Source organism: Sebastes fasciatus, chromosome 10 (assembly GCF_043250625.1).
Source record: "Sebastes fasciatus isolate fSebFas1 chromosome 10, fSebFas1.pri, whole genome shotgun sequence".
Taxonomy (NCBI): Eukaryota; Metazoa; Chordata; class Actinopteri; order Perciformes; family Sebastidae; genus Sebastes; species Sebastes fasciatus.
In genome coordinates, this window is record NC_133804.1 from 19,002,515 (window position 1) to 19,028,078 (window position 25,564).

At 39.5% G+C, this 25,564-nt stretch overlaps 1 protein-coding gene across 2 annotated transcripts in view; it reads right to left on the reverse strand.

Annotated features, from left to right (window-relative positions):
* The window catches only part of LOC141775400 (neuronal acetylcholine receptor subunit alpha-7-like), a 49,333-nt gene that overhangs the window by 5,098 nt on the left and 18,671 nt on the right, over nucleotides 1-25,564 (reverse strand). For both annotated transcript variants that reach the window (XM_074648737.1, XM_074648736.1), the window contains 5 exons: nucleotides 22,720-22,764; nucleotides 21,909-22,018; nucleotides 4,937-5,184; nucleotides 2,802-2,996; nucleotides 1,326-1,412 (listed from right to left, as the gene is read on the reverse strand). In XM_074648737.1, the coding sequence (XP_074504838.1) occupies nucleotides 1,326-1,412; nucleotides 2,802-2,996; nucleotides 4,937-5,184; nucleotides 21,909-22,018; nucleotides 22,720-22,764 (685 nt within the window). The remainder of the gene's footprint in view (nucleotides 1-1,325; nucleotides 1,413-2,801; nucleotides 2,997-4,936; nucleotides 5,185-21,908; nucleotides 22,019-22,719; nucleotides 22,765-25,564) is intronic.

Genomic DNA, 25,564 nt, shown 5'->3' on the forward strand with positions numbered 1-25,564 from the left:
TCTGTCTGAGAACTTTAGCCCCAAACGTTACTCATCTCTCCGCCTCTCTTCATCCATTTATTATTTCTTCTTCTATCCCCGTTTCCTTCTCGACTCCCCAGTGGACAATCAGACCTTTCTTAGCCTATTAATGGTTCTGACAGCTTTAGTTCTGGCCACCCAATTTACTCCACACACCATACAGGGAGGCTGTGAATGATGCATAGACGCCCTCAGGCTGCTCAGACTAAAACCCAGCCAGACACCGAGACGGGTTTTTATTTATGATTTTTATCAGGAGACCATTTATAGCATATAGAGAGGTCAGGCAACTGCCTACATTTAACCTCTTCCACTCCTTGAGGCTGATGGGAACCGACTTTACTGTCTTTCAGAAGCCGTAGCAGGTGTTAGAGCTAGAGTAAAGGTACTCTTCACATATCACATGAAACTAGAAAACCTAAGGAATCCATTGGTACCAACCATGTCATACTAGCTTTTCGGGAAGGAGGCTAAATTTTGGCGAGGAAAAACTGGCATGGTGATTTTTAAAGGGGTCCATTGACCTCTGACCTCAAGATATGTGAATGAAAATGGGTTCTGTGGGTACCCACGAGTCTCCCCTTTACAGAAATAACCACTTCATGATAATCAAAAAGCAGTTTGGGGCAAAAACCATGCAGTTTTTTTGCATGCAGTATAAATGTGTTATTTTCGCCGATACTAAAAATGGTCTCTGCATACTTGCTGCCCTTAACAGTCTTGGAATTGCATTAAGTGGGTATCACTACAAAGCTGAGACTCTTGTGGATCCAATGAGCCCAATTGTATTCATGTGTGATGATGTTATTCCCCATAGTAGCCACTTCATTGTATTATATCATGTATCATTGCGTTTTGTTTTTTGGAGCTTGACTGTCTAAAATGACCTATGGTGACCTCTAGGATAATCACAGCCTCATGAAACTTTGCAGTCACAAACTAGAAACCTAGAGCATTCAGAGATGGATGGCTTTTCCAGAACAGAAGTGCAAATTAATCTTCAGGTTCTCAGCTTTCAGATGATGTACACCACTTCTATGTGACATCTACTGCTGACCTGCTATCTCCCCCTACTAGCTAATACTCAGAAGGACAGTCAAGTTGTTATTGTGGACTGTCAGTCTGTGTGTTGATGTACTGAATGGATAATACAGTCACTTTAATTTGCCTGTATTCTAAGGAGCCGTTTTCCCTCCGTTTAGAGAAGCTTTTCACAGGAGGTAAACACACATCAGTGATAGCTTTGGTGAGATACAGTACATTGCATTTGTAACACACACACAACACACATAAATATAACCCACCGATGAGAGGAACAGAGTCGGACGTGGCAGGCATGATCTCTGCTACCAGAAGCATGAAGACAGTTAGCGAAAGCAGCACAGTGATGCCTTGAGTGAGATAAAGAGAGACACACGGAGAGAGAGAGAGAGAGAGAACATGAGCATATACATAATGATGTGATCGGGGTCACTGGTGTATGAAATCAGTCCTGTAATTACTTATGTATGTAATCAGTTATGTTCTCGTGACTACAACCATTTATCAGCTGCCGGCTACTCTGTCAAAGGTGGGTTACCGCTCCAGAAATCCCTCAAACACTTTGACTTTGTAACTGCTCATTCACAGACGGCTATCCATCAAAACTCACTCGCTCTGACAGAATATCCAAAATTTAAATGGCGAGCCTCTTATTTTGAAATTCAATTATTCCAAGGTGATTTGACATGCATGTAGAGTATTCATGGCTTGCTACATGATTCATGAAGACAAATATGTGTGTGCTTTAATACGTTTATGCATTGGTGTATTATATTTGTATAAGCTTGAACCATAGAGTGTATGTAAAGATGGACGACATGAAAGCTCCCCAAAAGTGAAGCCAAAACATCTGGATCGCCCCCTGGTGGCTGGCTGCAGTAAAAGTCATAAATCCTGCCCCATCCATGTTAGCGGACGGGACATGGGCCAAGCTAAAAAGTCAAAGTACACGTCAAATACATCTTTCCCAAAGATGTTTTTTGTAATTTTAGGTAGTTCTTATCACGCTGATATATGTTCAAATGTTCATTTTTCTGATAGGTTTGGTTTTAATTAGTTATTTGATGCTATAAAAAGGGGGTGTGACATCATGATTGACAGCTGTGATTGGCAGCTGCTCTGAGTGAAGTAGTCGTCCGGGAATTGTACGACAGAGGATATTTAACTTCAACTTTCCATAACCGTCACGAGTCTTTGTAATAGAACATGTGTATAACAAATGTAGTTCTAGAGATATTATTGTGTGTTGTTGTGTCTTTCTAGTCAAACAGCTACCGTGGTGCTAACGTGGGAGCCAGGTCGCTCACACTAACAAGCTGCGACCGTGCACGGCTCGTAATTGGTTCGGGCGGTTGTGTATATACTGTGGCTCCAGCACCTCGATCACTACTGCACAGACTCTGGCTCCAAATGACGTCAAAATCTCAAGACAGCAGCTCCCATAACCGGGATATTTTGGCGTCACTTTTGTACAGTGGGAGGAAGTGGAGACGCGTTGTCCATCTTTATATACATATTCAAACTCAATTTTATATATTACTCTCGGTGATTGAAAACCAAATTACTCCAAGCTTTTTTAGCTATGCTACCAAATGCCCTGTACTTAAAAACTGTACAAACATGTTCACACTTCTATGTTTCTTTTATAGATCAATAACACATTTTTCAAATGTTTCGAAAGCAGAATCATTTCATGTGAATAATATGTGTGTGTTTATTTGTGTTTAAGCCTCACTCACCCAGAGAAATCTTTTCTCCAGAGTCTGCAGGTAGCAGGAAGACCAGCAGGGCCAAGCCAGAGATCAGCACACATGGGATGAGCAAATTGAGGCCATAATATAGCGTCCTGCGGCGCATGGTGACCGTGAACGTCACATCAGGGTAGGGCTCCTTACAGCAGTCATAGTACAGCTCATTGCGCTTGGCTGGCACACCTAAGAGAGGAGCACAACACATACAGGTCATGTGGACTAATAAAGCCATTGAAGATTTAAATAGCATCTACAATGTGTGTAAACCAGATGGAAAAAGAAAAGATGAGTCTAAATATTTTATGGGATGCTCCACTCAGACCAGGCTTGGAACTTTGCTCTGCCTTTATTTTATCTTTGTATTGTTAGTAAAAAATGTTCAGCAAGCCATAAAACAAGATAAAAAAAAGCTGAATCAGTTTAGATTTTTTATGGTTGAACTGTCTCACCTTGAACTCCAACTCTGGGGATGCGGCGTGCTGCTCTCACATATGGCCTGGCTACACACACCTGCCAACATGTCAAACGTTCCCATTGCATGCCATCTGCTGCTGTCTGACACCCATCTCCAGCTAACCATCACCCCGGGGGCAGAAGCACTGCGATCTGCTGCTACTCTCTCCCAGCTGGAAACACCCCGCTTGGGGGGTCTTCCAAAAACTCTCCCCTTTCCAGATCATCCGGCTGCAACCATACAAATGATATCCCATCGGGTGAATCATTTATATAAAAGACTTTGAACGCAGGAAGTTGACAAGGCCTGATCCTGGTGTAATTAAGGGGGAGCACAAATGTAGAGTCTATTTATGTATCCATCTGTGTAGCATTGTCTGATGGATTAAACTCTTGGAAAATATTGACTTAAAAGGATAGTTTGGCTGTTTTGAAGTGGGGTTGTATGAGGTACTTATCCTTAGTAGGTGTTTTACAGTAAATGGAGGACGGCCCGCCCCCAGTTTGGAGAAACAGACCGGAGTACCGACACCGAACCAAAGCAATGTACTGCTGTGGATGGGGCCAGCAGCAAAACGTATTTTAGCCACCTAAAAGAAAGGCTCACTTAAAAAAAAAAAAAAAAAAATGATATCCGTTTAAGTGTACGCTATATTTAGAATATTTTCTGATGGCAAACTGAACTGAAAGGGAAACGTATCTACACTGTTTTTGTCAACTGAGCATGCTGGCTTTGGGGAGAGCATAGATAAGTTTCACTTTCAGTTCAGTTCCCCGTCGTAAAGGAGAAGGAAAGGGTCTGACGGCAAGATAAAGCAGGGAAAATATTCGAAATATAGCGTACACTTGAATGGATATTGATTTTTTTAAGTGGGCCTTTCTTTTAGGTGGCTGAAATACGTTTGTCTGCTGTCCCCATCCACAGCACTGTATTACTTTGTTCCGGTGTCGGTGCTCTGTTTCTCCAAACTGGGGGCACACCAACCGTCATCTAAGTAATACACCTACTATGGATAAGTACCTCATACAGCCCTATTTCAAAACACCCAAACTATCCCTTTAAGGAGTCTAGTGATGGAGTATCCCACTTTTATTGCATAGACTGAATACAGCAGCCTTATGTTTATACCCCCTGAAACAATTGTTTTCAAAGTTTTTTTTCAACTCATCTCATGACTCAGACGGAGAAATCTTAGGAGACAACTAGAGAAACCAGTTTGAAGCTAAAATATACTTATTGAATTATACAAAGACACAGGGTTTTCAAGTGCAGCCATCTATCCTGACGGTTGCACTTGCAGAGAAAAACAGTGTAGGTCGTGTTGCTCAGGCTCTTTTTGTTTGGCGACGCCTGGAAGCTGCTTGACATCCTCCTGGATCCATCTCTTCATTAATGTTCACACTATATACTGTATGGCAATTTTGTCATATGGATTGCCTATGTTGTATTTTCATTATGTTGTTACTCTGTACACACAACATCTATTGCACATCTGTCTTTCAGTTTTTTCCCTGTTAAAAGTTTTTCTTTGGTTAAGTTTTTCCTCATCCGATGAGAGGGTGGTACTGTAAAGGACAGAGGGTGTCATATGCTGTACAGACTGTAAAGTCCCCTGAAGCAAATATGTGATATTGGGCAATACAAATAAAATTTACTTGACTTGTCTTACCCACAAGGTCCCACTCCCCATTGGGTATGTAGGTGGACGTGTCCACATCCAGCATCTGGAGGTCCAGCAGCCAGCCGTTGTGCGTCCAGGAACCAAACTTCAAGTCACACTTTTGCACGTCGAAGGGGAACCAGCGCACATCAATGTAGCAGGTGCTCTTCAAGATGCCAGGAGGGATGTATTGGCAGTAACCGGACGCATTCACCAGTACGTTGGTGTGGAAGGTGGCATCGAACCGCTCGTCCGCACTGAGGAGAGAATAAGAGAGAGTATTGTGTGTGTGCACCTTCAAAACGTTTCATCATCTTGCTGTGAGCTAAAGCTCTATCTTGCTGAAATCTCTTTATTGCCTTTTTAATTATTTTTGACATCATGCTCGGGTACCACAATTACTTACTGAAATGGGTTGTGTCAATTTGTACTATCGTCGAGAGACAAAGACACAATAAAATTAGAGAGTCTGCGCAATGGATTAAGACAAATTACATCTACAAAATAAGAAAAGTTAGTTAGAGGAATACAACATTAATTTGAAGAACAGTAACCGTTTTTGTATGTTTAAAGCTCCAACCTTTTTTTGGCCACCTGGGGGCAGCAGAAACAAGTTGTGAACATAACATGGACATATCATCACCTTTTAAGTTGATATGGCAAACTTGTAGCAAACAGTTGCTTATTTGCAAATCCAGCAGTCAGTGTTGTAGTACTCAAGATTGGTCTCGGTCAATAAGTGCACAAAGACCGGTCTGGAGACCACTTATTGAAGGTCTCATCTCGGAATCAGCTGGATTTTTACTCTGTCTTGTCTCTGTCTCAGACAAAGCGACTTTATTTCAAGACCGGTCAAGACCACAATTTCGGGGATATCACTTAATTGCCTGTGCATTGTCTGATTTATTTGTTAACATCATTACTGTGATTGGAAGTAAAACGTCCTGCTTCAAATGCAACCAATAACTTGACTCATTTCTAATTCAAAACATTTGTAACTGTTACAAATATTCACATGCACTCCCATATTGTTTGGTACATTCTGTACTGATAGTTTCTAGGGGAAGACAAGAGTCTCCCAGAAAAAAATGATGCTTGCACAAGAAATTGTATTATGTTATGTTTGTGTTATGTTAGGTAGATGGTAAAACATGGAAAATGAGTGTTGAATAAAGACGGTTAAGTTGATTTCAGCTTCTTAGTGTTTGTATTTGTGTGTCATAGAAAACAAAGGAAAATTAATTCCTAGACATAAAATTCACCTCTGCGTTGCCTTTTAATTCCTTTATCAAGACATTTCTCATGGTACACTTATACATCACACACATACAGTATATATATGGCAATAAAATAGGTGACTGAAGAAGAATCTTCATTTGTTTTCTGATGGTGTTTTTATGGAAATGTGAATCTCTCAGATCAATTTGAGGAGTGCCTCTGGTTTGCATGTTCCACATCTTATCATTAGTGTGTCATGCAGTGTGGGACTCGCATGGGTCTGGTCTTGGTCTGGACTCTATCTTGTCCTGTCTTGGTCTTGACTTGGTCTCAACCCCTCAAAGTCTTGGTCTTGTCTCAGTCTCCATACACTCTGGTCTCTGTTTAGGTGGTCTTGACTACAACACTGCCACGCAGTTATGGCAATGTTGTAGTAAATGTTATCATTCATTTTGAGTCGTGTTTCTGGCTACCTGAAGAATGCAAGTTCAACATTCACTAATTTTTTCGCTGTTTCGGAATTATCTGGCTCTTTAGACACTTTAAGGTCATTTGTTTTTGTACGTGTATTTGAATACGTTTGCCGGTCTATTTGCTGTTTCAGCCTGACCTGCCACATCGGCGAGCAGTGAAGTGATATATCCATATCTACATATCTACTAGCCATCTGTGGAGCAACCAGCCTGCCGCTCCGGTCCGTCACCCCACATACGCACAGTTAAAACCCAGGTGAAATCCAGGGTGCAGTGAAATTAAATATTCACTTCCACCGCTATGCCAAATGTGCACTAACAGGAACCAAATCAGTGACATGAAAAAAACACCACAGATGTGTCCTTCAAGGATCTGCAACTCACAACCTGCTGGGATGATATGAGGGCAGCTATGGACAGGTTTTGTATTAGTTAAGGTTCAAATATTCAAAGTTTCAGATGGCTTCACTCACCAGACTCTCAAAAATCAATGAAACCATTGAAGTAGAATCTATATTCTCTGAAAGTCTTGGGAGTAGAAAACACAACTTTTGGGGACAGATGCTCACAGTAGAGAAAACGCCTAGACAGCTAACCTTAGACACACTGCAGCTCTGGCAAACTCCAGTTGAACTCTAATTAAGAATTAAAGAGTAGCTCCTCTGGTGTCGACGAGTGTGTGAACTCTTAAATAAAGTGCCGGAGGCAAAGTCTGAACTTAGGCAGTGTCTTCTGTTTTGTTTCCTTGTACAGTATACGGACAAAATCCTGTTCATACTAATTGATTCTCCACTGCAGCAACTATCTGGAAGGCAGCATCTCCTCTCCTCCTCTTCTTTTATATGATAACACTCGGGCAGCTGAAGAGATTAAAAGATCAGCTCAAAATTATGACCGCAAAATATAGGATATACAATTTGTCATTGAGCTATATCTGTTTTGGATTATCCATTAACTCTAACAGAGATACTAATGTTATTTAATTGAATGTCTTAGTCATCTGGATTTACATGCCTCCATTTACAGTTACATAACCACTACATAACACGATTTTTATTGTGCTTTTAACAATTGAAACTTGCAAAACACAACTCTCCACATGAGAGATCATATAAAGTACAAGAATAAAAATTATACATTTGTAATAAACAATCTGTCATATAATACATATTTACAGTTCACAGAATAGTGTGCCTTACCAACAGAAAAAAGTAATAATTGAATAAAATATTTAATAATATTAAAAATATTAACTAAAAATAAATAAAATTTAAAAAAATAAAAATAAAAAAAAAGTGGGTGGATGATTATTACCCTTGTCAGCGAACCAATTTGTGTATCTGAAATCCGAATTCTGTTTCTACAATCAAGTGTGTCTCATAAGTGGGAAACTCGTAATGAAGATGGTGGTATACATATTTGTTAACGTTTTAGTTTCTGGTCAGGCTTAAGTAATTTATAACAGGCTTTTCTTTTCATAACCAGTTTATCTTTATCTATTTTCATCAGCCAGACAATGGGTTTCATATTTTCTCTCAGATGATTCACTCAGAAGACAGTTCACTGATTTTTTACTCACTTGTTTACAGTCTGCATGGAGGTAATTGAATGAAAACCTCTACAGCAGGGGTCAGCAACCTTAGGTAGAGGCACACGGTAGCTTAACCAATGGCACACTGTGTGGAAGAGAGTTTTTTGGAAATGTAGACGTGACCTCTCATCCGCATGCCAAATTACCTCTTTCACAGCCATTGGCAATTGCGCGGCCTGTTATTTACGGTAGTTTGATTGACCCGCACTCTGCGTCTGATTTACTATTAAGCGAGGTCGTCTTCAGAATGGGAACTGTGCATATAATTTGTAACCACAAGGGGTTAAAAATATACATTTATTTGTCAAGTCTATTGCTGATAAACACGATTGGTGGAAGGTTTGTCGGGTTAATGATTTCACAACAGATGTGGATGTTTTCAAAAGGATGGCAGCCTTCTTGTATAGTGCTCTCATATAGAATTACAATGTCCTGATTATAGGAGAAAACATTTTTTTTTTATGTTGCTATGCACGTTGCCTATATGGATGGAATAAAATTACAGGTCCGTTGGAGATTTCAATTTTGATGTGGTGTCAGAATTTAACTCAATGTTAACCTTAATGGCCCACTGATTAACAAGAAAATAAAGAAATGGCACTTTATATCAAAAAGGTTGCCAACCCCTGCTCTCTAAGGATAGTTGTATACAAAACCATGCAACATTTAGGGAACAAGAGCATTTATAAAATCTTCACTAATTTCAGTTTTCTGGGTAAAACCCGGTTTTGGATTTAAAAAAATGTGTGAACACATTTGGTCCAAAAAAAACATACAGACTGTATATATATATAAGAAGTGGACGTAGTCACCATGACATCACCCATTGGTTTGGGGACTGCCGTTTTGAAGACTTCTTGGCTTTTTGCAACCAGAAGTGACACGAGAGGGTGGAGCTAAGTACAACCGAACCCGTAATAAGGCATTTCTAGGCAACCAAAAAGGTTATACTGTAATTAACTTTCATGAACTGAATCACACTGTGAAAGGGTTAAAGTTGTAAGACAAAAACACAGACAACTCCCAGACCGGACAACGCCGTGGTAGCGACCTGTCAATTGCAAGTTTGACACACCCTAAAGTATACCTTGCTTTATGGTCTATTCCACTCTAAATGGGACCATCATTTACTAAATGAACATCATGCTGTATTGAAGAAGACTTGAAACTAGAGATTGAGAACTTAAACTCATGTTTACTGAGGTAATAAATCAAATGAGAAGTAGGGTCATTTTCTCATAGACTTCTATACAATCAGACTTCTTTTTGCAACCAGAGGAGTCGCCCCCTGCTGGCTATTAGAAAGAATGCAAGTTTAAAGCACTTCAGCATTGGCTTCACTTTTCAGAACCAAAGGTTACCTGGTTAAACATTGTCCAAAGATTAGATAGTTTTAAGTAGGGTTTGGGGAAAGAATCCCTTTGAACATTGTGAATATCATGTACAATTCAAACTGAGGAGGCAAATATCATCATCAATCATCCTTTAACCCATCTCCTGTTCATATAACTGTTTCAAGTGTCTTAACATTTGAGCGGACAGCCGTAGGCATTAGAAAATGATGGTAAAATGCATCTATAGCAGTAGAGAAAAATGCGAACCCCACACAAATACTGAGCAAACAAATGGGGACATAAAAGGGCACGATCCCTGTCTCAAAGTCCTGCTGTCAGTTTTCAGCAGAAATGCCCCTATCAAACACACACACACGTGCGCGTGCACACATACACACACACACACACACACACACACACTATCAGTAAAGTCCTGTGTCATCGTAGGCCTTACAAAAGCCCATTGTAGTCCTGACAGTCCTTTTCACTTTACAATCCACACCAATTTAGAGCTCAACCTCACACACTGACCTCTACATACATATACAGCATGAAGGCCCACACAATACACCTATACATGCACACACAAATCAACACACACACACACACACAATGCAATCCCCAGCGAGAGCGATAACGCCAGCGTGTCTGAAACATCCTGGAGCCTCATTCAGCCCTGACAAAAGGACGTTGCGTGCATCTTAACAGAATTTGTGGACGGACCCATTTTATTTGTCGCTGCCTTTGCTCGAGATTGAGTGATTTACCTTTTACCGGTAAAGTTAAGTGTGGTAATTTATTTCTCTTCTGTGTGTGTGTTGCTATCAGCTGTGGCTCCGGGTGCTGGGGGAGGGATGTGTGGGTTGGCCAAGGCGGAGCTATGCGATGAATTATTCAAGCTTTGGCCTTACTTCATCTGAAGGTGTGCGCTTTCCCGCAATCAGCGCTTAAATACATCCCAGCACAGCATGTCCTGGACTGTGTGTGTGTGTGTGTGTGTGTGTGTGTGTATATTGGAGAGTACATAATGTACAAGTATGTATGTGCAGAAAAGGAGAGGTGTACAGAACAATACAAGATATTTAAACTTAGCGAAAAAAGATAAATTAGATCAAGCACACAAATATATTTCTACTTTATTGTAGCTTGCTTCAAGATAGAAATATACTGAAAACTATTGTATCATCTAATCAGAAACAATTTTCTTTTAATGACTGTTAGGAAAAAAGATTTTAAGATTTTAAAGTGATAGCCCTGGGAGAACAGGAAGTGGTCGTGTTTGTACAGCGTACCCTCACACACACTGGAGAAAGAGTACTGTGGGCATGTGAGAGTGGAGGTGGAAACAGAGACTGACCGACAATGACAATGGTGGCAGTGACAGGTTCCTGTACCATGGGACATGAGTCACCAAAGCTTTCTTCTCACTCACTCAACACTTGCTGCTGTCCTCACACAGGAACACGAACACACACCAATGACAAAAAGAGGGAAGTCACAAAGTCAAGAGTGTTCCTGAGGCAGCGAGAGAGCAATGCAGGGTGGAATAAATGATTAAGTAATGTTACAAATATGTAGAATGCACTGATCTTTAAAGCGAGATCTCAATGCCAGACTAAGAAATAATATGTAATATAACAATACTGCGGCTGTCCTCAACCAAAGAAATTCTTAAGTTGACTAACACACAATTTCGTCGACTAATCAATTAGTTGATTTAATAAACAGATCTGAGAAACTGAGTTTCTCCACAAAGAATCACACAAAAGCACCACTTTAATTCTAATGTTTACCAGAGATGTGCAGATAAGTTTCTTAGAAATAAGTCATTCATCATGAAAAAAAGCATAAAACAACAAATTGACTGAAGAAATCTTAATCGACTAAGACCAAAACGATAGATTACAGATACAGATACAGATACAGAGAGCTTTATTTATCCCCGAAGGGCAATTCAGTTTCTGCAGTCCACCGAAACATATACACACATTCATACTGCACAATCATCATTGACAGAGGGAACACAGTAGGTGGCATATGGGGAGGTGCAGAACAATAAAAGTACAAGATTAAAAATTAAAAATCTTCGCAATAAAAACAATGAATACAAGAATAAAAACGAGACGAGATAAAAGAATAACGGAATAAATAAATAATTAGAATAGAATAAAGTGCCAAGAGTATTTGCACATTGCAAATTGTATTCCAAGAATGTACCTAATGCAAACACAGACAACCGTTATGTGGTTAGTGCAAAATAATTGTACATTCAAAGTAAATAAAACATTTTTTTGTTGTCGTTCATTCATGATAGTTACTCTGCGTTCAGCAGTGTAATGGCAGAAGGAATGAATGACTTGGAGTAGCGGTTTGTCTTTCTGTGAGGCGGCAGATAGCGCCGTCCTGAAGGCAGTAGTGTGAACTCACTAGACAGGATTTGGTTGTGATTAATAATGTTTTTGGCCTTCTGGAGGACACGTTTCTCCCAGAGAGAGTTTAAGTTGCTCTGCTGGGCTCCGATGATTTTGGAGCAGACTTTCACAATGTTATTTAGGCAATTCCTGTCCTTCATAGACAAACCGTTAAACCAGCAAATAAATGAAAAGGTTAAAAGGCTCTCAATATATGACAAGTAGACAGTGCACAGGATAGATCTACTCACACCAAAGGAGTTGATTTTCCGCAGCAAATTAATTCTCTGTTGGCTTCGTTTAACAATGGACTCAGTGTTTACATCGAACTTGAGATGAGAGTCAAACACTGTGCCCAGGTACTTATAAGAGTGCACGATGTCAACATCGTCGCCATGAATTATACTCTGAGTGGGATTAATCTTGTTTTTTCTAAAGTCAATCACAAGTTCTTTAGTTTTTGAGACATTAAGATCAAGATAATTTTTGTCACACCACTCGACAAAGGCAGGAAGAGCGCAGCCATGATCTGACTCTGCCCCCTGTAGGAGCGACAGGAGTGCAGTGTCGTCTGAAAATTTCACTAATAAGCTGCCCTCCTTAGAAGACCTGCAGCTATCTGTGTACAAAATAAAAAGCAATGGCGAAAGGACGCAGCCTTGCGGAGAACCTGTATTAGAGACCGAGGTATTAGACATAATACCATTAACTAAAACCTGTTGTGTTCTGTCTGTTAAGAAGTTTAAAACCAATTTTAAAAGCTGGTGAGGTAGGTTAAAATGAGATGCAAGCCTCTCAATCAGAATGTGAGGCTGCATCTTATTAAAAGCTGAAGAAAAATCAGCGAATAAGAGTCTGACATGAGCTTTTGGTGTTTCCAGGTGTCTATAAACTTTGTCCAGGATAAAGAGTTTAGCGTCTTCCACTCCTTTACCTGTTTGATATGCAAACTGAAGTGAATCCAGTTTGCCCTCCACCAGGGAAAGAACCTCTTCCTTTAAGATTTTCTCCAGGTTCTTCACTACCAGGGAAGTGAGTGCAACAGGTCTGAATTGGTTTAATTCCCTGGGGTTTTTAACTTTAGGAATGGGAATTATGGTGGAGGATTTCCAAATTTTGGGTAACTGGCAGCTGTCAACACAAATCTGAAAGAGCTTAGTGAAAACCTCACTAAGTTGATCAGCAGTGGTGCAAAGTGCGACCACAGATGGCGTCAGGGCCAGAAGCTTTCCTTGTCCGCGTTTTCCTAAATAAACAATTGACCTGCTCTTGAGATATCAATATATCGCTGTGGGGTACCAGGGAGTCCCTCAACCTGGATACATCCTGAGTGAAGTCAGACCTTTCAAACCGCGAGAAGAACAAATTAAAAGTGTTCGCCAAGTCTACATCCTCAACTCCATTAATGCTAATAAACTGCTTGGATGTATTTGCTTGCTGATTAATAGAGGCCATAGATTTAATCCCCTGCCAGGCTGACCTTAGGTCGCCATTTACGTACTGACTTTCTATTTTTTCTTTGTACTTGGCTTTAGCCTTGGCTATTTCAACCTTAACCTCTTTGGAGACAACCTTCTTCTCCTGAGGGTTGCCAGTGAAAAAGATCTTTTTCTTTTTATTAATAGCAGATTTAAGATCTTTTGTTACCCATGGTTTGTTATTGGGAAAAATAACAACCTGTTTAGAGGGGATTACAGAATCAACACAAAAAGTGATGTAGGATGAGACAGTTTCTATAAGTTCATCAATGTTATCACCACAAGCATCAAAGAAGCCTTGCCAGTCTGTGCAGTCAAGACAGGCTTGGAGGGAGGAGATGCTGTCCTCTGTCCAGATCTTAACAGCCTTCTCCTCTCTCTCCTGGCGTCTGAAGCATGGTTTATATGTAGGCAGTAAAAATATGCTGTTGTGATATGAAGCTCCCAAAGCTGGCATAGGTATGGACTTGTAGCCTCCCGTCACATTTCCGTAGCACAAGTCGAGGATAGTGTTTTTTTGTGTGGTGGAGCAACTTACATATTGTTCATATGTCCGTAAAACTCTGTCTAGTCGGACATGATTCAAATCTCCAAGATAAAATTTAGGAGCATCAATACAAATAGAGTCCAGCTTGTGTGATACATCCACTATCAGCTGAGTGGCAGCACTGGCGTTGGCTCTGGGGTGGATGTACACAAGAGTAAAAAACAGTTGGGGGAACTCACGTGGCAGATAAAAAGGACGTAGGGAGATGGAGAGTAGCTCTATATCAGGGGTACATATTTTCTCCCGCACAATGATGTTGTTACAGTACCGTTGATTTACATAGAAGCAGACCCCACCTCCGCGGCTTTTCCCCGTCGCTTCAGAGGAGCGGTCCAGTCTGATGGGACAGCCGAATCCAGTGAGAGCCAGGTCGCTGTCCTGGTCGCTCTCATTAAGCCACGTCTCGGTGATCGCGAGCAGGCAGCATTCCTTAAGTTCACGTTTGTACTTTGCCCAGATCTCCAGCTCGTCAATCTTGCGCCTTAAAGACTGGGCATTACATAAAAAGACCGAGGGCAAGGGGGGTAACTGACGCCGGTTATCGAGGCAGAGTTTTTTCATTTTGCGGCGAATACCTCCTCTCCTTCCTCTTTTCCGCCGCGAGAGCCGAGAAGATTAGTCGACTAATCAACTAAGAGGGGGCAGCCCTAAACAATATTTTGTGCCTTTAAAGTCATGATTTGACTTACATAGGTCACAGATGATTAAAGAGCAACAAGGAGTACTACAGAACACTGTTAGCTTTGACATTATTTCTTTGCAAATTTGTTTTTCTAAACTTTTCAAATCGGAAAGAGAGAACTAAATTGCTCCATAGGAGAAAGCTAACACCTTCCCTGAATCTTTTAGCCATGCACAGTTGACAGCTACATATGGTCGGCACGCAAGCAAAGATCTATCCATCCATGTACATTATGTCATATCCCAGGAATATATTGTAGCGTTCAACTAAACAGCCTCAGGGGCTCTTGGCATTAGGCAGTCTGTTTGACAGCCGTGAGACTCTGTGGTTAACTAGCTGATCAAGGAAGATGTAGGCTAGAAGTACAGTATGTTTTCAGTTCACAGTGGGATGTTTATTCCTATAGGGCCAGAGCACATATACAGTGCATCACCCATGATGAATGGATTACTTATAAAAATCTCCATTGTCATCTTCAAGAGTGAACTGACAGCTTGGGATCATTATGTTGGGATAAGGATATGTGATATAATTGTTGTAAGACTAAACACTTTTGTGTGTGAAAACTCCAGCATGCAAAAATAATGTTATGTTATATTACTGATTAAACTGCATTATTAATGATAAGCAGAATTTCAGTAAGGCTTTTAGATGTCAACAGGCACTCCATTGTCTCTTCGGCCTCTAGAAGCTCACCTTGTCAAGTAAGAATAATATCAATAGGACGGTACGCACACTTGATACCGTCAATCTGAGCTTTAGTACATCTTTGTACACACATACATAGGCTACAAATAGTGTAGGCTCATCATGATCATGATGTCATCAGCTCACTAATTTGTTTTCATAGAAAAAGAGGAGCCTCATGCTTAATTTATACTTCTGCAGAAAAGCTTGTGCAGACCTCCAGAGGTGGTTTGCAGAGACACCTCTCGAAAAATGTGACCAGGCAGAAGTTTTAGGCCCGAGGTGGCATTTCCGGACACGTACCTCACATCCGTTACAAAAACTGTATTAATTCTAAGCACAGGATTTTTTTTAGTGTTGGGCCAGACTTATATGAAGCTATTGATTCACCCGTCAAATTAATCAAAGCCGCCTGACGAAGGATTTGAAAACCACGGGTCCAAATCAAAAAGAAACTATACAGTATATGCCTGGTGCGCACCAGAGGTGCTCGCACAGAATGCACGCCGCACAAGTATAAATCAAGCATCAAAGTTACAGAAAAAATGTGGGTTTGACCTCATTCACAGGAAAATGTTTTTACTGTGACATCATCTTCATGAGGTCTTTACAAACCAAAATGCACTTTGAAAACATGCACCTAAAGACAGTGCATATTATATTTTATTTCTAAAGTATTTAGTCATTTGAGTGATCACAGAAAAGTCATCAAATCCGTCCATCTGTCCATTCAGTCAACCATCCACCCATCTAAAAAATCCCTCCGACTATCCATTTATTCAATTAATTCTCCTTTCATCTTTATGGCCTGTCGCTACGCTCCGTCTGTGTTGTACATCTACCGTCCCTGCTGGCAGAATTAGGATTCTGTCCGTGGTCTACCTGAGTTGGATGTCCTTCATGTGCCTCATCGATCCCCAGTCAAGTGAGACCATTGACTTTTCCCTCCAATGAGAGAGGAGGTCAACAGCTTACATAGCTTTTTTAGATCAGGATATCATTTATACAAACACAATCACACACACACACACACACACACACACACACACGAAGGCAACCCGTGCTCGCCTAACACACAGGGAGCAGACGAGCCGGAGTCAACATAAAGTGTACGGTTGGTTCTCATCAGTGAAGAGAAAGAGCTTTATTGTAAACCGTCTCAGTGGAGGCCACATTTGTCATAACCTTCTAATGTATATGGAATGATTAAATGTCTCTATATCACATACACCAATATCTTCAATTGATTATCAGAAGGTTCAGTTTTCATGAGCTGAGTTAATAATGTTTACGCATTAGCAAAGTTCAGAAAGGAGACGGAGCAGTGGGAGTCAGTTTCCTGTATCTGTGTCACGTTCGCCACCGACGCGCCCCTTTAGGAGACTAGCAGCATGTCCTGAGTCGATTAAATCCAATGGGAGAAGTGAACGTGAACAAATATTATGACCGATTCATTTGCCCCATAGTCACCAAAGTAAATATTGGACCCATTTTTCACAAGCCACATATTTCCTGCACATTCTGACATGAAAATAAAAATTTTCAGACGGACATATCAGGAGAAAATTCTCGCAAGATCTGGCAACTAACGTTCGCTAATGCCGTAGATAACAAATTTTCGTAATGCTAAATATGGCTATTAGTTGTGTAAACGTCTAATGTTAGCAAAAGAAAATATAAATACATTATACACTTCCAAACGAGGTGATATTGCATGATGACCCCGCCCACTCAGGAGACAGGAAATGTAAATCATTTTTAACCACTGGCGGAGCTTGTAATGCGTCATCTTTGTTATAGAGTATCTTTGCCGTTACTAATTAGTCTGAGCCATGCTGAAAGCCATTGGACGTATAATAATTTTAACTCTTTGATCTGAATTGGAAGATTTCAGCTGTCAGTCACAGAACAAAACCTTTACTTTTCACCAAATATGGTGAATAACAACATATTTTCCCCAGGCAGTATGCATGCATATGGTCGGGATGGTAAATCCATGACTCACAGTATAGATTATCCATGCGTGAAACATCATTTTCAGTCAGTGTGAGCACAATATGAGAGGTTTCACACTGGGATATTAAGAGCTGAGTGACTCATCACAGACAATATCTGATTTTTATCTCTCTCTTCTTTTCCTTGAACGTATCACATATTGAGATGGCATCTGACCTCGGCACTCCTAAACATCATTAACTTCATAATAAAACAATAGAAATGAATGAATGGATTTATGGCGAGCTGTCGTCTGAGCTGCATGCTAATAAGCCTGAATGCATCTGCTATGCAACACAGTGAGAGTAGCGTGTTATTGGCTGCGCACTGATGGCCCGCGGCGTAATGACGCGTGTTGAGCCATTACTGTCTGTAAAAGTGTGACAGCGTGTATGTGTGTGTGTATGTGTTGAAGAGTGTGCGTCTGTTTGCAACTTGTGTGTGTGCACGGATATTTACTGTGTATTAGTGACATAAGAGATTAGAGGTGTGTGGTGTAATTAGTTAGGTGTGCATGTGTGGGTTTCAAGCAGCGATCCATATTATTGCTGAAAACTGTAAATTTGCATCTCTCCCCAGGAGGCGCGTAAACCTCTCAGCTCGGATGTAAACTAACTGTTCCTTTATTACTTTATTATAACATTATTTAATAATTATATTCCGCTATTTCCCAATAGCTGGTAATTTATTTAATACATTTCCAGGAAAAGAATACAAAGTTAATTGATATGCTTTATTTCCATGTCGGCTGATAAATAGATGATAATTAGCAAATAACGTTTTTGGTTTTGCCACCTCTTATGAAGAGCAGCTCACAGCCACTTCTGAAGCCTAAAGGCTCTATTTTAATGATTATATTCTATTTTAGCATATAATTATTAAATAATGTTTATAATAAAGTAATTTTTGATCCATTTTTAGGTAAATATTGGGGTAATTTGGCAGTAATTCCAAAGAAATTTCAAATAGGTTACTTGCTAATTATCACCTAAATACCATGAAATTTGCGGACCTGTAAAATGAAGTGTTACCATGGGTTATTTTGGTCGACTAAGATTTCTTTAGTCCATTAGTCTTTTTTTATGCTTTTTCATGCTGAATGACTTATTTTCAAGAAACTTGTGAGCACATCTCTGGTAAACACAAGATTCAAAGTGGTGTTTTTGTGTGATTCTTTGTGGAGAAATTCAGTTTTACAAATCTGTTGATTAAATTAACTAATCGATTAGTCGACAAAATTGTATGAGTGTTATTAGTAGTTAGTCGACTAAGAATTTCTCTGGTGGAGGACAGCCCTCTTGGAAGTTATTTTAGTTCAGGGCTACCTTTAATCTTCATGATCTGTCCCACGGACTCATTTACTTGCTTCACCCTTTCCGTTCAAGAACATCACAACATCCGGTTGAAAGGTGAGCCAAACTGACAGACAGATGAAGCAGTAAAGCTACTGTGATGGATTTATGGTGCTGAAAATCCATTTAACTTTGTTTAGTTTAGTCAGTGAGGTTTTTACTGCTAAATTACAGCAACTTCATCATCGCAGCATACAGGTTTTGGTTGCATAGTAACAGCAAGCGCGATAGTAGCGCAACCTCCGAAGCAACTTAGATAAAAGAATGAAAGCATCACAGCTGGCGTTTTCCACGCGTTTTAGACGCGGCATGTGAACGGCCTTTTACTCTGCTGGCACCATCATCAGATCAAAATTTTACTTTGTCCAATACTTTGGTTTATGACCAAATACCTGCGAAACAAAGGATATTTCTCTACATTGTGTTTATATCAGTATTCTAACACGCTAAACTAAGATGTTTAACATGGTAAACATTGCACCTACTAAACATCAATATATTAGCATTGTCATTGTGAGTGTTTTAGCATGCTGACGTACAGTACAGTACAGTACGCACAGCCCCACAAAGCCGCTATGTTGCAGACTCTTAGTCCTGTTCAGTATTTAACTAAAATGATGAACTTTCCCCTTAACCAAGTGCTTTTGAAGCCTAAACCTGACAACATGTGCAGGACACAAACCACAGTCCTGAGTCCTGTGCTCTGTGCACTCAACCACGCAGCACTTATTTTTCCTCTAGTATATATTTAGCAAAGCAAATTAGGAGTAGGTTTTTTTTTGTTTTGAAAAAAGGGCTGTTGAACAGATTTATAACACGCAGCACAAGAGAAGACAGCGAGAAACTAGCGAGACACAAACAGGTAGACTGTGAGAAGAGGGATAGAGTAACACGCCGCCACCTTGACAGACAGAGACAGGGAGCTGGGATGATTTATAAAGAGGAGTCGGTGAAGGCTGGGGACGATAAAAAATATGGAGAGAAAGAATTGATTGAATAGAGTGAATTATAGTGAGACAGTGAGTTATGAAAGAGAGACGGAGGGAAACACAAAAAGGATGAGATGAGAAGAGAGATGGTAAGACGGGATGGATGATGGAGGTAGAGAGGGAGGAGAGGACGCAGAGGGAGCGGGGAGATTAGGATGCATAATCCATGGCAGGTCTGAAAGCAGAGCTTTTAAAATTTGGGTTAATACCCCCCGAAAACCTTTGTTTTGTCCTCATATTCCCTGTGATGTTCATGTGTGTGTTTGAGTGTATTGGGGGAAATATGGGCATGAAGAGAAACTCTCTCCATCCTCTCAGTAGCATCAGCGAAAACCAACTGCAAAGCCGTCAGTCTCTCTTAACCTCACTTAATGTTTCAAATCCATCAAATCTTCTGTTTTACAAGCTTCTCCACACATCCCATCTGTGTCATCGTCTCCCTCTTTGTGATTGAATCTTCGTAGTCCTTCCCCCTCAGCCTCAGACCCGAACATCAGTCTCTCACTCAAGCATGCAAACGCAACGCAATTAGTTGTTTTTGGAGAAAAACAACTGGCCTACATTACTAATTGACTTGAGAAGCCTTGCAACGCCGCACGAAGAACTGCGAATACAGCCTGACCTGAATCAAAAAATGCAATGAGCTCGCTCAACCTCATTTATTAAAATACGGACTTTGCCCTCAGCCCGTATTTCTTCCTTAATTCTTAAAAAACGCAATGAAAAATGTAGCATTTTGACACCAATAGCTCTTTATCAGCGTTCAATTCAATGACATTAGTATCTTTATTGTTAACATGAGAGTCCAAATCAAATCATCAAGGAGATTGGCAGCCCTTGTCAGCTATTTCACTGATCGACAGTTGATTTTCTGTCAACGGTAGATGATGGAGGGAGTGTGAAATCACTTCCAACATGTTAATCATATTTCAATAAAGCAAAATACTTGTCAAAATGTTTGATCTTTTAATACACCTCTGGTTGTTTTTAAGTGAGATGTTTAATTAAAAGGACATCAAAAGTCGTAATATACTTTTTTCCTTTTCTAAAAGAAAGCTATTGATTACATGATTATCAATTCATAGGATATAGTTGAGTTAAACATTTTTTTCTATTTTTCATTTATTCCTCCTTTGTTTCGTTGATATTCGTTATTTTATTTTATCTTATTTTTATTTTATTCTATTTTGTTGTATGCTCTGTAGCTAAATTATTTCCTAAAATGCAAATTAGAAAAAAATATATTTTTTATTTCTTTTTAAGTTTTTAAAGCGACCCGTCTCCTCCTGTTGCCTGTGTCACAGAGTTTGCGTTTGATTGGGTGTGATTGTTTATCACATTGGCTTAAAGGAACCCTGATACGGCTTTGGTTTGTGGAGATTAAAGACAGAATCTAATAAAACAGCGGCACATCTGAAGGATTAAACTGATATTTCAAATCACTCCAACACACCTACCCAAAAAATAAAAATAGTAAGAAAACACGCTGACAGGTGTGCTTATCTGCTGGACTGACTGGTGGATTACAACACCTATTTTATCAAGTTTGACAACAAGAAAAAATGTAATTATACTAAACTCAAAAAAGAGAATATTTAAAAAGTAAAGAAAAAGGTCACAACCTTTCCAATTTAAACTTGCATACTGATTTGTTTGGTCACCTGGTGGCAGCGGAAACACCTTTTAAGTTGATAAGACAAAGTTGTTGACAAACAGTTGTTTATTTCTACATTCAGTGATGATGGAGCAACCTTATCATTAATTTGGAGTCATGTTTTAGTCCCCTGCAAGACCCATATTCACTCTCTGTTTTGTTCTCCACCAACCTCCTATATCTGCTCTCTAGCTGCTAAATGCACCACTATGTTCACCAACTGTGTCTGTCTGCTGTTTAGTACTGAGCAGGCATTATACAGTGGGTTTATAGAGCTTTTTCGCCAAAAGCAAATACAGCTTGTGCAGCTGAAAACAACACTATGAGAGCGGTGGGAGTGAAGGAAAACAGTAGAGCTGCTACCGGACAGCTAAACAATGAGCTGAAACTCACTATAAAGCTCCGTAAAGCCGAGAGGAGCTGCAGATTCAGATTCTCTGTAGGCTCATCACTACGAGCGACCCTTTTCATTGTCACATTGTTTTCACATTGTCATTTGATTCATTGTTATTATGAAAATATTGTTGGAAGGAAGGAAGGTGGTGATGAGCAGGAGAAAGCAGCTCTGACCTGTTGTATAGGAGGATGTCAGGGGTCCAGATCTGGTCTGAAGGAAATCGCAGGTTCTGCACACCGGGGTATTTATCTGGATTCCAGCTCAGGTAGATGTCGGTCCAGTACTGAGACAGAGAGACGGAGAGATTTTCACTTAATACTTTGCGATGATTTTTAAAATGGATGCAATAACTCTCGTGCTCTGCAAAACCCGTAATGTCCAGTGGCTAGTTGAATTAATCTAATTGAACTTTTATAAGAAAATGGCACATTCACTAGAAATAAAAAGGGCTGTATCTTGCCAAGAAGGAAATAAAAATAGAGGGGTAAAAGGATTCTTGCAGTATTAGTTTTCAAAATTAAACAGCAATTCTGAAGTTATCAAGCAATGGATAGAAAAGGTTATTCCTGTAAACATGTTTCTGATCATACAGGCATACTTGAGGGCTTAAAAAATGTAAACATCTATAAACATTTACAGCCAAGTAGCTAAATTATTAAGTTATTGATGTATGTTGTGTGAAACTGTGAGCTCCGAAAATAAGCTAACACTAACTAATACTAACTGGATATACAGTAAATATCAGATTATGAATATTGCTTTTAGACTGTGAGCAAGTACAAAGAATGAATCCAGGAACTAAATTGTATGTAGGACGTGCACAGTTAAAATTCAATATCATCAACAAGCACTTAATGGAGTGGCACTAGTAATTTGAGAAAAACAGTCACAGCGTCTTCAGAAGATAATTATGTAATAAAAATAGAAATATAATTAAAGCATATTAAATTGATAATAGCGTGCCCTTCTCAAACTTCGACTCACCAGCTGCAGCCAGGCGTTGGTCATCAGCACTTGGTTCTTCTCATCCTGAGGACAGAAACAGAAAAAAAAGAAGAAGAGGAAAAGAGAAAATAAGTTTTTCTTTTGTATAAAAGAAGACAAGCAGGCCAATCCATATTTAATGTCGCGGAAAAGGGCTTTGTCATCAGTGCAGTTGCTTTGCATATCCAAAGAAGAACAAACCAGGCTATGTAAAACTGTGTAAAAGCTGGTTTTATGTAACCAAGAGTAGTTCTGTTGAATGGTTTCACAGTGGAGCCATCTCAACCCTTTTAAAACTAAAACACAGTAGAGTCCTTGTGGATTCAAACAGTGGCGATGGACTGTAAAATGCCATGCTGGCTCCAATATAAAAAAATCCAATCATATTCACAGACGAAATAACATCACAACAGGAATGCTCACAGTGTTTATTTGCTCGACTCACTGATGCACAATAAACAGATTTGCAGCAGGTTCATCTGCGTCTGTCTGTTTATTTAATTAAGGCGAATGCCAACATGCCTAGACATGCTCATGTGGTGAATGTTATTGTTATTTAAATGTTATCAATAGCACTTTTAATCTCAGTGAGACAATATCCTGGTTAAAAACAATACTACTACTGAGTTATTATTAACAATAAGTAATTACTGTTAATTTCTGCTTATAAATCATTTATCCAAAATGAAGCTGAAAAACAATGCAGATTGAAACCCACGTCTTTATCAAATAATGTACTTCAGAAATGTTTTCAAAGTGTACTTATAGCATTCGGGAAATGATGTTGCTAATATTCTAGCCGCAGGGTGAAATTAGCATTTCTGCAAGCCTCAGAGTTTCAGCTCCGAGTGCAGAGTGGAGAAGTCAGAACAGGACTGACTGCAATGAAGAAAGGAAGGCTGAAACAGATCAAAGAAGTTTCCTCTTTTTCAACGCACTGCATCTATTTATCCGTTTATCTCTCTCTTTGTCCGTTTTCTGAGCTTGGAGTTGAAAATGCAGACACATACGGCAAACCCTTCTATAATGTCTTTTCTGAAAGCAGATGACCCAGATGATCGAGCAAAAGTCACAGCTGAAAGTAATGATTGGAAATGTGCGTCTCTGCAGAGATTTCCAATCCCTCGGTGGTTTGTGTGTTTGCAATTTGTTGAAATGAAAATTGTGGGTTGTATAAAATTGATAACCTGAAAATATTAACTTGACTCACCTATTCAAGGTCAGAGCAGCAGATTGCCGGCAGCATTATGTGGATAGTGAGCATATATTCAATATAAACACTAACACACTCACTTTTCTTCATCTACTTCAAGTAAAATATTTATTGTAAGTCATTCTCTCATCAAAAGGTCAATCTTGTAAATTAATAGGTATATTGTATTGTTGTCTTGTATTAATAAGTACTCATCTTCAGCATATTGATTTGTCATGTTATCTATAGATGTATGTGTAGCTATTTTTTGTTTTTCTATAAACACTCAACATTATTATTGATGTCTTTTCGTCAATACACTTTTCTTAATGATTATTTTCCGTTTCAACATGAATATATAATATATATATATATATATATATTATGCATATATAAATAACACATGTGTGTTTATAGGAGTCTCTGTATGGACATTATTTACCTGTAAACACCTAGAACCTGACCTAGAAACATGAAGGCACCAGTCAGTCAACGCTGTTTACATTAAAGCTGATGAATAAGTAAGTTAAACGGACATTGGTGTTCCCATGACAACTGACCTGTAAAGTTACAGTGTACTAGCACATCAGTTACTGCTACATAATTGAAGCAACCCCACACACTGACAAGAGGTATTTTCAGATATTTTTCTCTTTTGTTATTTAAAAAAATCATCACATCTAAACTCTGAGCATCAAATTAGTAGCTTGTCTGGAGGCTACAGGGAAGAATACAAGGTATTTGCTAAGAGATGGGCTGAAAGGTGTTTTAAGAGGATTGAAATGTGTTTTTTATGCTGAAATTCAGTCCCTCTGGCAAGGTTGAATGAGTTGAATCCTTGCTGTGTTCCAAAAAATCTAGTTTAAAGCTCCAACAATTAATCCGTTCATCGATTAGTTGTCAACTATAAAATTAATCTGTTTTGATAATCGATTAATCGGTTTGAGTAATTTTTAAGAAAAAAAAGTCAAATTTCTCTGATTCCAGCTTCTTAAATGTGAATATTTTCTGGTTTCTTTACTCCTCTATGACAGTAAACTGAATATCTTTGAGTTGTGGACAAAACAAGACATTTGAGGACGTCATCTTGGGCTTTGGGAAACACTGATCCACATTTTTCAGCATTTTCTGACATTTCACGCATCGTTAGTGGCAACAATAAAATCCTGTCATTTTACTACCTACCATAAATTCCAGATGGTGTCTGGCCCATCCGTCTCTTACAGTATAATGACCACAAAACCACAGTTCATAAATCAGGTTACTTGTCCACTTGACTTGTCTCTGTTAGACTCTCCAGAGAATCGGATTAAAACAGGATTAAAACATGCATCTTCCATCTCTTCCATCCTCCTCTGAAGAAAAAGATGAGACAACAACAACTACCAGGAACATTTTCTCCATACCACCCAGTACATCCGTTTTTTTCTTTTGACAAATCAGAGCAGACATCTGGCTGTTATGAAACATACTAACACGTCCCTAAAGTGCCGTCTCTATCAGGTTGGCTGAAAAATGGAGTGTCTCGCAGGTTTTTGGTCCTCTCTGCTGGTTAATGAGTCGAGGATTCATTTGAAAGCCTCCTGCTACTCGGAGCAGAATTTTAACAATTTGAAAAGTCATTAAAGATAGGAAACCTGGATTGATTTCTGG